The sequence below is a fragment of the Uloborus diversus genome, chromosome 4 (genome assembly GCF_026930045.1).
Source record: "Uloborus diversus isolate 005 chromosome 4, Udiv.v.3.1, whole genome shotgun sequence".
Taxonomy (NCBI): Eukaryota; Metazoa; Arthropoda; class Arachnida; order Araneae; family Uloboridae; genus Uloborus; species Uloborus diversus.
The window spans coordinates 79,319,778-79,338,444 of NC_072734.1; the positions used below are offsets into that span (position 1 = coordinate 79,319,778).

Genomic DNA, 18,667 nt, shown 5'->3' on the forward strand with positions numbered 1-18,667 from the left:
ATATCGTTGCGAATACACGTGAGTAAAGATGCGAATTAAATATTTTGCTCTGTGAATGGCAACAGTGATTGGCATTTCATCATTTGTGATATCATCGGCAGAAGCGCAAACAATGAAAGCGCACTGATTAAAGTAAAATATTAAGCTTCGTCAAATTATTTTAAAAATGTTCCTACGTTTTTAAGCATGCTCTTTCAAAACAATATATACGTTTAAAATTTTGGAAACGACCCCATTGTATGATAAGGTTCTGAAGTAGTGTTTCTTACTTCATATTACAGGTGCTGGAGAATCCGGAAAGACTACAATCATTAAACAAATGAAGATTTTGCACGTAAAAGGATTTTCTGAGAGGTAAAAACATATGTCTTACGCAGATTTTCATGATTCATGCATGTAAACGGTTTCATGTGTTAGAGAGATAATTTCTTTTAGTGAAAAAGAAGAAAAGAAAGGGGATATAAGAAGAAACATACTGGAAGCTATTAAGGTAGGTAGCCATAAGGGTGTTTTGCTTGCATTTATTTACTACTGACTTAGCTGAGAGATACTCCGTAGCTTTTAGATGAAATTACGAAATTGTACGTAAATTTCGATGCATGTAGGAAGGGAAGTTAATTTAGATAGAGGGAAAAAATGCTTTAACCCCTTATAGGGCCATTTTTCCAAGTAATGATACATTAAATTCATTTACGATACATTAAGAGAAATAAATTCAGTATTAAGTACATTTTCCTCGGTCTGCGTAACATCTAATCCAGAGGTGCTGGATGTTATTAATTATGAACTATGGATATTTTTCAACTGATAAATTTGGGTTAGGGATGAACCGATTAATTTGAAGTAACTGGTGGTAAACTAACTTGCCGAATATTTACGATAGGCCAATTTGCATTGATTAATCGACTGATTTTTTTTTTTCAATTAAAATTACTTTAAGGATGCCCAAAACTAGAAAACTATGCTGAATGACTTCACGAAAAATTAAATTAATTTAATTCCGTGCAACAAAAGGGTTAGGAAACATATTATAAATTATAATTTTTTTAAAAATAATACAGAAATAAAAATGTTAACTCATTCATTTTTTAGAATATTTATTGAATTAATGCATTGTTTTTTACTTCCTTTTACAAAAAAGGAAGTATTGTATTCGCGAAAAAATTTTCACTCAAAAATCGCCCTTAATTTCCATTTTGCTCACCCCCAAATGAATGTTGAGTTTTTTTTTCGATTCGACCACATGCGGAAAAGTGCCTAAGAATGTATAGACACGCGAAATATCCATTTTGACCATCACCGAGGTAATTACAACGACTTTTCTCGTGACGTCTGTATGTATGTGCGTATGTATCTCGCATAACTCAAAAATGGTATGTCCTAGAAAGTTGAAATTTGGTACATAGACTCGTAGTGGGGTCTAGTTGTGCACCTCCTATTTTGGTTGCATTCGGGTGTTTCTAAAGGGGTCTTTTGCACCTTTTTGGGGGGAAATCATTGTTAATTTCCATGCAAACTCAAGTGGTGTTATAATTTGGCGGTCACTTGGCGATATATCGCCAGTCTTTTGGTTGCCAAGTTTTGTCGCCAACTTGGCGAAAAATTTGGCGATTTTTTTTTTTTTTTTTTTAAATCTGCTTTCAATGTGGCCATTGCTAGTGATATTTAAAGAGTTAGAGAGAGAATCCCATTAAAATTGCAATAATACACTGTAAAAAAAATTCGGAAACGTTTCTGAGTATATCGTGCAGCTGCGGTTCATGAAATTTTCAAAAACGTTTCTGAGTATTTCGGAATTCTCTTTCTATAATGTCCGGAAACGTGTCTGCGTATTTCGGAATCCTCTTTCTGTAATGTCCAGAAACGTGTCTGAGTATTTCGGAATCCTCTTTCTATAATTTCCAGAAATGTTTCTGAGTATTTTGGAATCCTCTTTCTGTAATTTTCAGAAACGTTTCTGAGTATTTCGGAATCCTCTTTCCGTAATTTCCAGAAATGTTTCTGAGTATTCTGTGCAGCTGTGGTTCATGAAAGTTTCGAAAACGTTTCCGAGTATTTCGGAATTCTCCAAACAATTTTCAAAAACGTTTCTGAGAATTTCGGAATCCTTTTTCCGTGATTTTTTCTAAAAAATAATTCTTTACCATAGTATTGCATGCCATATCAGTTTCAATTCTTTCATATCTAAGAGCAATGAAACAAGCAATTTTAGAATCATTCGTGGATTTTTTTTTTCTGAATTTCTAATGATAAATAGCATGGTTAACAGCATAACATATGCACAGTTATAAATTTTTGAAAATTTATGAAATAATATAGTAGTTTCATTCATAATCACAAAATCGTCGGGGGAGGGAAGGGGAGTACTTTCTCAAAAGTGGGATTGTTTGTTAAACAATATTAAACTTCAGTTTTTCTCTCAATATTTTCAAGACAAAATTATCAACATATTGTATTTTTAATGCAGAACTTAAAAACATATCTTGTATCAAACTTGATAGCTTTTATTTTCGGACAAAATTTGACAGAACTTACCTACACTTTGCGTTCCGAAATTCGTTCACGTCAAGTCAATTTCTTTGACGAACAAAGTGTACCGAAAAGTACCAACAGAGAAATTGATGAATTTAAATATGACACCAAAGTCCCCCTGCTGGAACCATTCGGGTTTATTCTTCTGTTCTTGCCCTTTTCCAGTTTATCACAAATATAGATACTTAATCAAAATAGGTTACTGATTTTATTTTTAGAGGGTGCGCAAAATGCATTATATATTTTATTTATTAAAACATTGAACTCTATTACATGATTATTCCATTTCATATATACGAGAGTCCCCCCCCCCCACACCATAAGAGTGATGGTGCACCCATAAAATGATATAAAGCGCCCTTGAAAATGTCAATGGCACAGTCTCTCACCATATGTGCATTGCATATTAAAAACATAGTATTTAAGAACTGATCACTTTTAAAACGAGGACATGAAATAATATTACTTTTTATTTCAGCATGTAAATGCAGCTGTTCCATTTTTGCCACTGACCCATTCCTCCTGACTGTCCTACATTAAACTAGTATATCCACGAAGGAAATGTTATTTTCGGAACTAATGTCAAGGAATTTTTTTATTGTTAACCACATTTAACAAAATGAATAAGCAGATGAATTAATTTCATAACTATGTTCTTACTAATAGGTAACATGGTCATTTTCTAATGGTATAAATATTTTTAAATGAATGAATAAATTTTAATAAAAAAAGATAAATTATACCGGCACATTTTTTGTGAAGCATATTACAATACTAGAAAATATTTGCATTACCATATTTCTAATGAATTAAACAATTGATTTTTTTTTCTTTTTGAACCAAAATGTATGTACATCCAAGTATTTCGAAATAACTTTTCTGTGATTGCTTCTCAAATATAAATCTTACTTCTTTTGCGTAATTAATCAGTTTCAGTTGATTACAACGAATAGTACACCGCGCACATAGGTATATGTAGGATAACTTTAAATTAATTCGATAAACCCAAAAACAGTTACAATTGGAGCCTCATCATATGCAAATCAACAAAAATATAAATGTATATAACAACATGTTTTAAAATATTCATTAATACTTACAAGTGAACATGAGCGGAAGAAAATCTAAGTACCTCCATTACTACTGAATAAGTAATCCAAAGGGTTTCGTTTCATTAAGTATAAACACGGGTGTTGAAACTATTCACGCTTGAACACACAATATATATCTAATTATGGTCACATTGGAAATTGTAAAGAAGCAAATGGTTATTAACTAACTTAATAGCTGCGTACATCGTCTAAAAAATCAAGGGCAGTCCAAAATGCAAAGGCGTAAAATTAGTTTCGACACATTTTACTACTCTCTAGACATGAAATAACAAGCAACCCAATGCTAAACAGTTGCTGAATGCAGCAACCATAGATAAGAAAAAAAGAAGTTCTCGTTATTTCCGACTCATTGGCGCCTGTGTTGGAAGGATGAAATAGGTTTCGAAGCGTTGCGTCATCACTTCCGCTTCTAGATATCTTGAAATAACAAAAAGCTTTCTGAATATTGAGGAGCTCGCTATTCGATGAAGGATTCCTAATATTTCGGAAACGTTTCCGATATATCCAGAAATGTTTCCGAAATTTGTTACAGTGTAGGGAAATAGCATTAAATTGGTGTAAAAGGAAGTCATGTGATGCACACATCAGCTCGTTAAGTAAGAGGTTAAAAGATGGTTGCTAATACGTGTGTCTGTCAGTTCCAACTCTCCTCCAAAACATGTGAAGGAATTAAATACGCTGACTCGAACTTTTTCTTTCCGTTATTCCGTTACTGCATTCATTATTTATGTATAAAACTCCAACATACATTTTATAATTTTCTCTTGAAATCACTACCTCTTTTATTCAATAAAACTTTTAGTGAAATTTAATGTTTTGATTTTTTTGAAGCAAAGTTAATTTCTTGAATTTTATTTTTCTGTTTTATATTGAGCGGCACATCTGTCATATATACAATGTTGTACACATCTCAACCGTTAATACATTTCTCCACACTCTACCACATCTGAAAGCATAAAGCTTTCAGATTATCTCAATTTTCGCAAAGATAAAAACCTGCATTAAATGGTTACTAAGAGAGTCGATGCTAAACAAAAAGTGTCTGTAGACAACGTCTTCTCGTTAAGTATTTGAATTTTCATGTTTAGTCAACAACAGAATCTAGTTTCATCAACAAGAAAAGAAAATTGGTTTGAGAATTTTTCAGTAGCTTTCAAAAAAGAAAAAAAAAAGTTTGATGCTTTTAAGCAGGGCTGCGGAGTCGGAAGGAAAATGGCCGACTCCGACCCCGACTCCTGGATTTTGAAACGCCCAACTCCAACTCCGGATTTTTTTAAATTGTATTTTTTCAACTCTCTCTCTACCTTCAGGGGAAGGGGGAAAACCTCTAAACAGAGATTGAAATATTAATTCCTTTTTATGAAAATTTCGCATTTTGTTTTTTATTGTAAACCTAAGACGCGTACAACGTTAGAAATTCAATTTAAAAATCAAATTTTCCAATAGTTACGAGTTAAAAGTGAGATGACTTAAAAACACCTTTTAAAAAATTTGAAAAGGATTATCTGTAATTTGCCCCCCCCCCTTTAATGTTTAACAAATAGATATTGATCAAATCGTGTGTTCTCAATTTTTGAAAGCTGAAATTTGAGAGGAAAAAATCTTTTTTTTTTTTTTTTAAATCCAAGTTCTTGAGAGGGGATGGTTTGCCCCGGGTGACACTGATCTGGTAGATGACACCCAAATTTAATTTCAGAGTTTATAAAAAATATAAATACTTTATTAATTCTGAAAATTTCGTCGAATATATATTAAACTATATTTTATCATTAAAATGTCAACTAAAATACGGCACATATACGTCAGGAGCTAGTTTTACACAAAATGCGGCGGTATAAAATTTGTACGAATAGCTTTTACTATACCTATATTTCTTCGCTAAATTTTTAATTTAAATTTTATTGGCTGCTTTAGAATTAACCTTAGTATGAAGATTTTAAGATTAATTGCAATTATTGAATATTGTAATCAAGAAATCATTTACACTTATTTTGTTCCATACTTTTTAGTGAGAACCAAGCTTTGTAGAAATAGTCTTAGTAAAGAAAAACACATTAGATTATTTCATCGAATCTTTTGGATTTGTGCTTTCGCGCCAGAACTTCTTTGAATTTGCCGATCACCCTTAAACGTTTCAACCTTAGCTACGGGCCTCGACTTACTAATTTGTTACGTTTCTTTTACTATTTTATAACTGAGATCGAACAAAACACTATATTTCTATTTTTATTTAAAAGTGATTACTCGAAAATGTTAGGTAACAAAACTGTTTGCTGACAGTTGCTGTCAGTTAAGTTAGAAAGCAAGCAAACTAGGGGACGGCTACAGAAAGTTCGGTAAGCATTCAAGCTAGCTGGTTGCCATAATGGCAGTTATTTTCTCATTAGTATCTTTTTACACATGTAATCGAACCAATTGGTAGTCAGTATTTAAAAAATGCAAAAGGAGTCAGTGAAAAGGAAAGAAAAAAAGAAGCCCAGAGTCGGCATGTTTTCTAACGACTCCAACTCCGACTCCTTTACCCCAAAATCAGTCCGACTCCGACTCCACAGCCCTGCTTTCAAGACTCATATCAGTTCATAATAATCAAAATTCGAAGGATCACTGCGTATAAATTTTTTTACTGAAGTCACCCTCAGATATGACTTTTCTTTATTTTCCGTTTAGGAGCTTGCTGGAAGTATGATGCAGTTAGAGCCTCCAGAATACGTTGCGGAGAGTAACAAGGAGAGTTTGCACTATGTGGAAGCAATCAGCTTAATCGAAACATATAACTTTCCTCAGGTATGGGAAACATATTTCTTCTGTTTATTAGAAGAAATATTTTTACTAACGCATTTTACGAAGAATCATAACTAGGCCTGGTAACATTTTTTGCAGTATGTTCATAAAGTTATCAGGGGTGCTCACCCCCTAAAAGAAAGGGCGCACCCCTAAATATCGCAAAGATCCGCCAAAATCAAGAGCCCCCTCCCAAAAAGTGAGAAAACGCATCAAAACCAGGGTTGCCAGATTTAAGAACAGTAAATACGGGACAAGCTTCTAGAAGTGAAGGGGGGGGGGTATTTTTGAGGTTTCAGGCAAAAATGGGTATTTTTAAGGGGTGATTTCTGACGTAGAACGTCTCTTCATGATGAATCTATAAAATTCAATTGTAACAAAGCATTAAACCTTATAAAATGTCGCCGATCAAAGTATAAAAATCGTTTTCATTGTGATTGACGACACATGAGCATGGATATATTTCCAACATTAGTCAATGAGCAAAGAGGAAGCAATCATTCGGCTCCTCATGGTCTGCCACCAAAACAAAAAACAAATTGAAACGAAAATAATTTTTGCGTTTCTGCCACAAGATTTTCTTATTGCTCTTTATTTGACATTTTTTGTTTTACTTAATTTTTTCGCCCTTAAAATAATGTCTCATTTTGTAAAACATTGTAAAGCTAGAATACGGGACTTTAGCCGTCCCGTATGGAAGTTCCCCGGGACGCGGGACACTTTTTCAAAATACCGGACTGTCCCTTGAAATCCGGGACGTCTGGCAACCCTGCTCAAAACACCCCCGCCTCTAAAAATTTAAATGCGCAGTCTGAGCCATTAGGAATTTATAGAGCAAACAAAATATTTTGGAAGGCTGAAAACGACAGAATGTTCACTTCTCATGACCTACATTCTCATAAAAAGAAAACAACCAAGAAAAATATTTAAAAAAATGTCCCTGCTAAAATTTCCTCTTTTTTTTTCTAGGTTTCAAAAGAATGCCTCTGAAAATTTACGAAAGCAGTAATTTTATTAACGGATTTCTTAGCATGCTATTAAAATGCAGAACTAATTTTGCAACGAAGTCTGCTATTCAGTGACATGCTTATGAAATTAGTTTATTGTGCTGTGGTCCTATCGTAAATACATAGACACGTTTTACTTTTCATTTTAGGAATTTTACGACCATGTTATTCGACTATGGAGTGATGAAGGAGTTCAGCGGGCCTTTAATAGAATGAACGAATTCCCTCTCATAGATTCTGCCAAATAGTAAGATTGTTTTTGAAATAATCGGGATTAAAAAATAAAACAATTCAGCGATAGCCGTAATTAGCCAGTCATTTTAGATTTTAAGCGTTTTGTTGAAAATCTGGAAAGTATTGTAAAATCCTATAAAAAGTAATGCTTGAGATCCGTTTTTACTGTAGAACAAAAGGATTTAAATATATAGGTATATTTTAAATAGCTGCTTTCATTTTTAAGGGCACCTGGACTCGATCAAACCAAAGTGATATCTAGGTTCTGGTAAAATTTGGTGCATCTCTCACCGAAAAATTGGCACATTTTCAAATTAATCGTTAAAAAGAAAAAGAGAGAGAGAGAGAACAAAAAAGTTACCCTATTTTGGTGCCCCTAAAATTATGGTGCCCATGTCCACGTACACGCAGGACCGTGCTTTTATCAGGCATTATGTACCACATGTAGTATTTTAAATAATTAGATTTCTTTCTTTTTTTTAATCAAAAAATTTTCGTTAGTTCTGTCCAATGCAATGTCATTTCCAGAAAACTTGACAAGTACAATAGACACCCCATCTTGTTATATAAATATTCAAATGTTAAATAAATGACAAAATATGAATATTTTTTATCAGTTATGCTTCACTCTTAACTCCACATGTCAAGTCGTTTTTCATTTTCAAAAGTTGCTGCAGATAATGTACTTGCTAAATGCAAAGAACTGCTCTTATAAAAAATCCCAGAGAAATTTAGAATGATATCGGAAAGAATGAATTAAATTTCAATTTTTCAGTTGCTTTCAAAGTAAGCAAGAATAATAGGAGGTTTTCTCCATGTTTTGAATTATCATCCATAACAATGCAAGAATAATACCAGTAAAAAGTGTTTAATTGTTCAAAAAAAAAAAAAAAAATCAAAAAATCCACTAAAACTTTAAATTTGTAACAATCTTGAAAAAAATAAAAAACTCCTATCTTTTGCATTTAGCTTCTTGGACAAGGTGGATGCCATAAGAAAAGATGATTATTCACCAACAGATCAAGTAAGTATTTTTTTTTAAAATATATATTTTAAAGAAATACGGACGATTTTAGTGGGGACGTCACGAGTGGGGACGGTCGGTAAAGACGGCAATAATTCTTAAGCAGGGGCGGATACAGATTACCGTTTTAGAGGGGGGGGGGTGCTGAAGCATATAGTGTTTTGCGTACGAAAAATTTCTGAAACTGCTTGGGTGTCAATAAAAAGCACCAAATCAGTCAGGGAATAAGGCGTCTAGTGGGGCATAAACGCAATTAGTTCATTTCATAAGCAATGAAAGGAAGTAGCATTTCAGACATGGTACTCCTAAAAATAATTATTTGTAAAGATTAGTGCAGTCGTCTGCACTTATACATTTTACTCATAAAAGTTTTGAACAAAATGTGGACGAATACTAATGCAGATGGTAGTGGGGGGGGGGGGGGGTAATGACCCCATAACCTTCTTCTTGTTTTCGCCCCTGGTTATAATAAGTGGTCTCTAAGAGTCACTAAAGAGGAGTAGACGACAATGCAGATTCGCCATATAAAGCCAGAGCGAATATCATCCACTAGATTTTAAACCATCACCACCATTATGATTATTATCTATCTATATTATCTATCTAATGCTCAAGATACTATATTTCAAGTGCTTTAAAATTCTTCTTAAACCGTATATATACGTCATAATCGAGGTACGATTGTTCTTGCATGTGAATCGCAGTAACATTAAGAAATAATCAAGTTTTTTCCGCATTGGTACAATGTTAGCGAAAAGCATGGAGGTGAGGCTAACTTCGAAAACTGAAAATGGCGTCTGTAAAGGGAAAAAGCCCCGAGGGCTCTGCAAGGAGGGGAGGATCAACCACCCTCCTCGCTCAGTTTTAATACATATGGAACATCGATGTTTCAAAAAATAAAATTCCTGTATGAAGTTGCAACTAAAATGGAAATGGGGCTATAATAACAAAATTAAAAGTGTCTACTGGCCCCTACTGGCTAATAAATAAAATTTTGAATTTTCAACTCTACCTTTACATACACAGTTACTGCAAAACCCTCATTTTTTCTAACGTCTTTAAATTCCGTTAAACTTAAAAGTGGAAGTTCTCCCTTTCAAGGATAAAAAAAACCCAAAGATTCTGATTTAAAAAAAAAAATCAAAATTCTCAAAATTTGCATTGTTGAAAAAAAAAAAAAAAAAAAAAAATCAAAAATTGATTTAAAAATATTTTTTTCAAACCGATGTTTCAAGAGAAATTAAACAATTATTTTCAAATGATAAATGTCGTCTAAAAGAGTAAATGATTACTTTTTAAATTAAAAAAAGAGCTCAACAAAATATTGTGCACCTTTCATTTTTGCGCAAACGCTGCATTTTTAAAACAATGCCAGAACAATGCTTCGCTCAGGTTGGCATTTACTACAAACGCATAACAGGTCTGAATATTTCTCAATTTTGACACTATTCGTATAAAAGAAAAGTCGAAACTGTACATAACATACTTTTAAACAGAACTTTTGAGCCCTGGAAACATATCTGGAGCAGTAAATAAACAAAAAATAAATGAAATAAATAAATAAGTAAAGGAAAAACTTACATTGAAAAATAATTAATAAATATTACATACCCGAATTTAGAACCTTTCCAGCAACTTCATGACGTCACCACAAAATCGTCAAAGCCAACACTTAATAAATAAATAAATAATAATAAATCTGATTCTAGTGATATTATTCACAGGACATCCTGCATTGCAGAAAACGTACTACTGAAATTCAGAAAATAGAATTCCAAGTAAAAGTTCCGAAAAAGTATGGAGGTGGCACACAGAACTTCTGGTGAGACTCGCTTTTTTTCAGTATCTCTCACTTCTTATAAGTATATAATGGGGTCGTTTACGAAATTTTATAAGTATTTTTCCCCTGAAAGAGCATGCTTAAAAACATAAGATTTGACAATTTTAAAAATAATTTGACAAAATTTAATATTTTTGAAATATATTTTGATCGGTGCGCAGATTCAATTTTCTTTTCTACGCTTCTGCACATGACACCACAAGTAATAAAATGCAATTAGCACAGAGAGCATTTAATTTGCTTCTTTACTCGCATGTACTGGCAACGATATGGTTGATAACGAGCATAGAGCGCAATATTTAATTCGCTTCTGAATTATCATTACCTGAAAACGCTGTAGACAGTAAGCGTAAACATTCAGTGCACCAGTGAAGTGCGCACCAAAGTTCATCATTTGTGACGTCATAAAAACCACGCCTTATTTGAAAAATTGGACATTTTAAAAAAATAATTAAAAGTTAAACGTTTTGAAAATAAAAGTTTCTTTGCTCCATGTTTTTTTTATTATTAATTTTATTAACTTCAGTGACTAAAAATAGTACTTTTGACTGATGGAAACAACCCCATTCATTCATAATATTGTCTTTTTCATATATCATATTTTAGAAATTGTTTATTAAAGTTATTAAAGGATTGTCCACAAATGATGTCATACTTTCTTTCAACCAACTCCGACCCCTTCTTTATCACATGTCACGCTATTTCTTATTAACCTATTCTTACAAAAAATTCGTGATGTCACATTTCTTGTCCCCCCCCCTCCCTCTTGTAACAAGTTCACAAATCCCCCCTCAAAGCGTGACATCATTTGTTAGCACTCAATAAGATTTTCCCTTGAATTGATAAAGATTTCTATAGCCACAATGATTAACTGGGATTAATCAATGGCGAAGAATGAATGACAAATGGATTAAGGACCCATCAATGGTAATTCAATCGACACATCAAATTTCTGTATCAAACTACAACATCATCGGCTGGACTAAATACTTATTTTTGGAACGAAACTAAATTTCGCTGTAAATCACTTTTGTGTACACGTATTTTACATAAATTCAACGCATAAAAGGAATCAAAGTTATAAAAACGGCAAATAAGAGAATTTATTAAAGTAAACTACTTTTAGAATTGCATTTTAACAATTATACGCAATGAATATTGTCAATAATTTTCGATAAAATTCGAGGAAAATTTGGTGCAAGAAAAAAAAAGTTCGGAGTGGGCAGAATGCGATCAACACCGGATTTCCGGTATTAAGACTCGGAAAATACCGGAATTCCGGTACACAACTACACCTGAAAAAATGATTAAATTCTTCCATAAATAAAATGCTATTAGTTTTTTTTTTCTTTTGGCGACGTGGTGTAGCAAGGGCAGGTTTTTTCCCCTGCACTAACCCTGTATGGGCAGAGAAACCACATTTACAGAGTTCATTTACGGAGGACAAGATACGGTATCCAATGTGCACGGATTTTACATGCAACGTATCAATTTAAATTAAAGAGAGAAAGAGATAAATAATAATATTCTAAATCATCCGTACACAACCGTATAAAAATCAGAACTACATCGCACTTTGCGATTTTAATATCTAATATGACTGGACTATAGAGCTCCCAAGCAAAAAACGCCCTGCAACTTTCAGACGTGTTACGTAGACACTTTCGCCGTGTGATAGTCGGACCCCGCTTGTGTGACCTGATGAGTCGTCATACTTTTGGTAATTTTACATACAAAAGGATTTTATTTTTAAGAGAAGATGTTCATAATTTTAACATATCCTTCAGAACTCGCTTCAAAATGAGTAACCTGAGAACTTGCATATGAGAATTGCACATCACCTATTTGTCTCAAAATCAATAACTATGATATTTATTTGATTTATTCATTTATTTTAGTATGTTTAGCTACTTACTGATTTAATGTTTGATCAACCAAGTTAAAAATAATTTTTCATCAAATCACGCGAACGCTCGCTTTATGAAAAAATTTTAGCTGCGTTGCCCGGTCTACCTTGAAAATAAAAATTGTGACAAGTGACGTATATTCAACAATCAGGCTTAAATAAAAGGAAAAAAAAAACATCCATTCGAAATTTCCCTTTCAAACAATGACGATGGATATTAAAATGAGGAAGATAGATTCAAAAAGCGTAACCATGGAAACACAAAATAAAATATGTTTAAGAAATTAAAAAAAAAGGCAATGGATTTAAAAAGCGTAACCGTGGAAACTGTGAAAATACTGTGAAAAGAGAGATACTGTGAAAATTTCAGCGAAATCGACCAGGTAGTCCTCGAGTTTTGTGCGTTTACACAAACAGACGCTTTTTGGAGACTTCATTTTATACTATGCAGAGACATTCACACTTACTGCGACAAGCTAACTGTCTGTTCTCGACAACCAGACAAAGACTAATCATTGCAAAACACTTAAGGCAGCAAAAGAGAAGGTTACAAGGAGAGAATTAAAAAGAGCAGCACTTTCCCCCCATAGCATAGAATACCAGATATTTTTTTTTTCTTATAGGTGTGAGTATTTTGCTCACGACACAAGTTCTGGCGGGTTATTGTCATTCGCATTTTGCTCTTAAATTGTCTCCTCCTTGAAAATTGTTTTTACAATTATTTTCATTAACTGTTTGCATTTTCCTTCAACTAGGATGTTCGACGTAGGGGGACAGAGGGGGGAGCGGCGGAAGTGGATTCAGGTATTCGACGGCATTACAGCCATTCTGTTCCTGGTCGCATCTTCAGGGTTCGACCTCAAGTTGAGGGAGGACAATCAAACCAACAGACTCATGGAATCTCTGTTGCTTTTTCAAGATGTTTGGAGAAGCCGGTGAGAAACATTTAAAAAAACATGATAAAAATAATACACTTTTATATTTTAAATGATAACCAGGGCTCTGGAGTCAGACTGATTTTAGTGTAAAGGAGTCGGAATCGAAGGTTAAAAATTCCAAGAGTCGGAGTCGGTCATTTTCCCTTAAAGTCCGCAACTCTGCCAGTAGTTTCGGAGTTTGAGTCGGACGGATTTATAGTAAAGGAGTCGGAGTGGAAGGCTTGAAACTCCCGTAATCGGAGCCGGAGTCTCATTTTCCCTCCGACCCCACAGCCCTGGTGACAAAACTAATCAGGGTTTCATTTCTATAAGTAGAAATGGGGGGGGGGGCTTATGGTTTCTAAAACTTGTTTTCATGTGTAAATAATCTTAATTTCGTCCATTGTGTTAAAACTGTCATGAAATTGAAGAGAAGTGCAAGAGTAGAGTTACCAAGCAAAAAAGGCCCTGCAACTTTCAGACACATGTTATAACCTTCATTTTGTCTTTCTGTGTTGTATATTTCAACACCAAATAGCTACTTAAATCTTTCACTAAACTCACGAAAAAGATGTTACTTTGAACACATAGCTTAATTTTTTAGTATAAAGTTTGTAATATAGTTTTAAAATTTTTGCTAAAATATTTCTGATTTTGTATGTTTTAGCTTTTTGAAAGAGTCTGGTTTCATCCTGTTTCTCAACAAGCAAGATCAGTTACAGGAAAAAATTGAACGAGGAGCGAAAATAGAAGACTACTTTTCTGAATATAAGGACTACATCCCAAACGGTACACATAACTGTCATGAACTTTTTTCATTTAAAACAATGGATTTTAGTTCTGTTTTAAATAAACAGTACTAGTAAATTTTTATTTTTTTTTTCTTTAGAATATTAATTTCTAAGAATAAATAAAGTTAAGAATTCATAGGATAGTTATTACTTTGCAACAAGGTAATGTTTAAATTGAGGCAGTGAGAAGCAAAGGGATGCAAGTGGCAAAAATAAAAAAATGGAGATAAACAGTACAAATGGTAGGTGAACCTCTCCTCTGTCTTCGGGCAATAGATAGTACTAGTAACCCTGATAGGTGCTGCTGTATAGCATGATTTAGAAAAAAAAAATCTATGAAAGCCTACCTAAGAGGTTATCTTTAAACGCGTTTCACTCAAAACTTGAAAATGTCCACTTACATCCCTTTGCTTCTCACTGCCTCAATTGACTTTTTTCTTTTGCAAAAGTAATACTTAAAATTATTGCGGAGTTTCTTTTCAGATACAGTATCAAATGAATATGAAAAAGCTCGAAGTTTCATAAAAGATCTTTTTCTGGTAAGTTGGTTTTTCGGACTGTGTCACAAAAAAAGTGGATCTTCCTCATACATAGAACCCTTTCTCCTAAGATGTTAATCATTTCATCAGGGATCATTTTGTAACACATAATATTTTTTAAAAAATAATTGAAATTCATGTAATATTTCAATTATTTTTTATTTTACTAATTTCATGAAAGTAAACGAACGAAATAGAATCCAGTTATTACAAGCAAGTACTGAACAGTTCAGTTACAACGCCCAGACCAGTTTCGCTTTTGTTTTGGGCTGCTTAGTAAGGAATAGCAATAATTTGGACTTAGTCTAACGTAATTTGCCCCGAAAACATAGTATGGTTCCATCTCGAAAAAGAGAAGAAAAAAGCTACAAGTTACCGCCTTGCAGGGTTCGTGATTTATTTGGTTTAAAAAAAAAATCAAAAAAGTCGGATCTTTTTTATTTAAATCAGATTTTTTAAAAATGTTCAAAAATTTGTAGATATTAATTATTTTACATGTTATAAACATAATATATTTCATACCATAGATGAATTCAACTTACTTTTAAAATTAAGATAAGTTCTCTAACTATTCAATAATATTTTAAGATTTATAAATGGGTCGTTCTTCAAAAAGTGTAACTTTTTTGTCACACGACTTTTACAGTAAAACCTTTAAGGGGAGTCAGTACCCCCTATACCGTCAATGTTAATTTGCACAGGTTGATGTACCTTTTTCTGAAAATCTATAAAAGATACAATTATGAATTTTTTTCTGTACTTTAAGTAGACTCTTTTTTCTATACTGAAGTAAAATTTTACAGAAAGAAAGGTTATTTTATTTATTTATTTTTTTAATTCTAATGTGTAAGTCACTGTATTTTTGTCAAAAAATGCCATTTTGCAACGTGAAATCAGCTCTATAAAAAATATTTTTCGAACATGAGATAAATTTTACTTCAGTATATGCAATTAGATGTATGGAATAGATGGTAAAAATTTCAAAGTCTAACACAATTTGGTTGCTGAGAAAAAGGAACACTTAGTTTCAAAACCTTTTTGTGATATTGCAATTTAAAGGGGAAAATCATACCTCATCAAAATAGGTTTACATTTTTTAAAAACTTATTTTAACTTACTTCTAATATTAGCACGATCAAGAAGTTTGTATTATTAAAACGGTATTAAAATGGAGTTTCAAAATATAAAAAAATCGAATTTTTGAAAGTATTTAGGGTACTGACTCCCCTTAAGGAACAATTCATTTAACAGTGATTTTTAATTTTATCAAAAATATATCTATTTAAACCTGCCAACATTTTTTAATAAAATTTTTTATTTAAATATATTTTTGGTTCACAGCATGTGAATTCTCACTTCCGTGTCATGTCACACTTTGTGTTACTGTTTATGTTGCCTAATAACGTGTTTAATTAAAAGTATATACTTATTTACTCATTATTCCTTTCACAAGTGTCTCAAATACTAATTGTGTAAGTATATCTAATTTTTTATTATTGTGTTTTAGTTCGTTTTAGTAGGACAAGAAGTCATGTCACACAATAAATTCTCACCTCCGTTATCTAAACACAAAATGTCATTCCTCATTAACACGTGGCAGTAATGACATCAAATTTTATTTTCCATGATACAAGGGAGCCCCTTTGCTTATTTTCAGATATATTTGAAGTTGTGAAATTTTTGTCGAAAAACAAAAAAATAGATTTTGCTTTAAAAACGTAGTGTGGTTATTCTGACTTCTCACTTCCGTGAACTTGAATTTCAGGGATGTAGATTAATGTAAAAAAAGCAGTGAAAATGTTTTATAATCTTAACATGTGCAGATTGTAGCAATGAAGAAAAAAAAATTCCTTATGGCAATGGCTACAGAAGGCCAGTTGATCTTAAATGAAAGCTGACAAATAATTTAAATCTGCCATTTATTTACTGTTTTCAGACATATAATTTTTTTAAATCCATCTTTGATTACAGCAAGAAACCAAGAAATCTACATCAAGAACAACATCGGCAGAGAATTATATTGAATTTCGAAGAAGCTCCAACTCCCGAGACTGCTATTGGCACTACACGACTGCCACAGATACACAGATCGTAAAAAGGGTTTTTGATGATGTACACACTATGATCATAAAGCTTAATTTGGAGAACATAGCACCTGCATGATCACAGTGAAACTGGAAAATATTTATAAAAAGCTATGTGGATGTGTTAGCTATGTGTGCACATTTGCTATGCAAGGAAACACAGTATGGGACCCCGACTTCGGAATCCCAAAATCCGGAACTTTTCCCCTTAAATATTTTTTAAAGAAATCAAGTTACAATTAAAAAAAAAACCTTTATTTTCAGTTTTAAAAGTTGAAAAATGTTAACGTTCCAAATTACTTACTGAAAATAGCTCTTTTCATTTCAGCCACTTTTTTTAAAAGGCTTTTGCGAACGTGTTACGCGTACATAAGGGCTTTGCTGTCAGCTATCTTCTAACATCCACTTTTGGTTAACAATTAATTCTTCTTCTCTTCTCATAAGTATGCAATACAAACTACAAAACAAAAAACTACAAAATTATTTTTAGTAAAAACATGATTTATTTATTGAACTGATCGGCTCATATAATAAGAAAAAAAGGCAACTTCCGTGGATTATAAGTCCCTGCAAATTACCTCTGACTTTTGTTTTAGCACAACGAAGTATACTTTCATTCAGATTGATCAAAAAATAAAAGAAATTTAGCGCGAACATTAGCAAAACCAGGAAAAATGTGACAAATACCGCACAACAAGCGAGTTTTCACCACTTTTTGAGTCAGAATTAAAAATCCGAAAAAGGTCACGGTCCCAAGCATTTCAGATTTGGGGTCCCATACTGCAGCAACAAAATATCCAAATGGATGAAAGAATTGTATGCAACAACAGTTTAAACAACACCCAGCTCTTCTGCTTAATTTGTGTGGAAAAATCTTTCTTCCACACTAAATGTCTCTTAAATTAAGGATTCATTTTTAAATCTAAAAGAAGTAAAACCTGGTATTTCCATACTTCAAATCAGGAGAACTTCAAATACAATCTATTGAAAATGTGTAATAGAGAAACTTACATCTTTTATTACCGTAAATCCTACCACCCTCAAAAACAAATCATTTTTCTATTAAACTAATTACAAATGCATGAATAAAAATTGAATAATAGAACTTTTGCTTTTTAAACTAATTATTAAAAAAATCAGTGGATAATCTTTAAGGAATTAAATAAAAATATAATTGGCTTATATCTTCAATGCATGATCTTAATGAGTCAAAAAATATCAGTCCCCTTTGATTTAAAATGTAACAAATTAATCATGCAGCTTTCTGCATAACGTTATCAGGATAAACTGATACCTGATAATTCAGCTTTAAAAGATGTTTTCAGGGGAACCCCGATGAGAAGTCACTGTGACTTCCCACAAATTTTCTTATCTGCAAATTTTGGAGACATAATTGAAATTTTATTAATGCTCGAATGTCCCTAGTTCTGTTTGGCAAAATGGGAATTTCCGTCCTCATAAAGTTAAGGGTGTCCCTGGATTTTTTCCAAACCAAACTGTACTGTGGAAACTTAAATTATACAGCTAATCCTTTTTAAAATTCCTTATTTGCAAATTGAAAACCATAGTCAATTACTTTATTAGTATTCTTACACTTGGACAAAATTAAATGACATTACTTCTGTACTGTATGTACAATACAGTACAGAATGTACTACATGTACATTCGTAAACATGAAGGAAGGATAATGTTATTATTATTACAACTTCCACATTCAGAGTTACCACTGAGCTACGGTCCTAAAAATAGTCGTTTTAGTACCTTCTTAAATGCAAAATAGTCACTAAACAAGAAAATAGTGTCTTAAATGGTCTACTATTATTTTTAAATAGCATTATTAGGGATGTGCCGATAGATCGGTCATAACCGGTCATATTGCCGATTATTTATAATCGGTTA

At 32.6% G+C, this 18,667-nt stretch overlaps 1 protein-coding gene across 1 annotated transcript; it reads left to right on the forward strand.

Annotated features, from left to right (window-relative positions):
- Nucleotides 1-294: 294 nt before the first annotated feature.
- LOC129220428 (guanine nucleotide-binding protein G(olf) subunit alpha-like) lies at nucleotides 295-17,752 on the forward strand. Its single transcript, XM_054854849.1, has 10 exons — nucleotides 295-354; nucleotides 436-490; nucleotides 6,312-6,428; nucleotides 7,582-7,679; nucleotides 8,636-8,690; nucleotides 10,415-10,512; nucleotides 13,192-13,371; nucleotides 14,021-14,142; nucleotides 14,628-14,683; nucleotides 16,655-17,752. The coding sequence occupies exons 1-10, from the start codon at nucleotides 320-322 to the stop codon at nucleotides 16,844-16,846; spliced, it is 1,008 nt and encodes a 335-aa protein (XP_054710824.1). The 5' UTR covers nucleotides 295-319; the 3' UTR covers nucleotides 16,847-17,752.
- Nucleotides 17,753-18,667: the final 915 nt, after the last annotated feature.

Excerpts from the sequence above, each read along its gene's own strand:
- LOC129220428 (XM_054854849.1), top strand. The coding sequence starts at position 320 with ATGAAGATTTTGCACGTAAAAGGATTTTCTGAGAG. Across the intron at positions 7,680-8,635 it reads CTCATAGATTCTGCCAAATA|CTTCTTGGACAAGGTGGATG; the intron begins GTAAGATTGTTT and ends TTTTGCATTTAG. Across the intron at positions 13,372-14,020 it reads CAAGATGTTTGGAGAAGCCG|CTTTTTGAAAGAGTCTGGTT; the intron begins GTGAGAAACATT and ends TGTATGTTTTAG.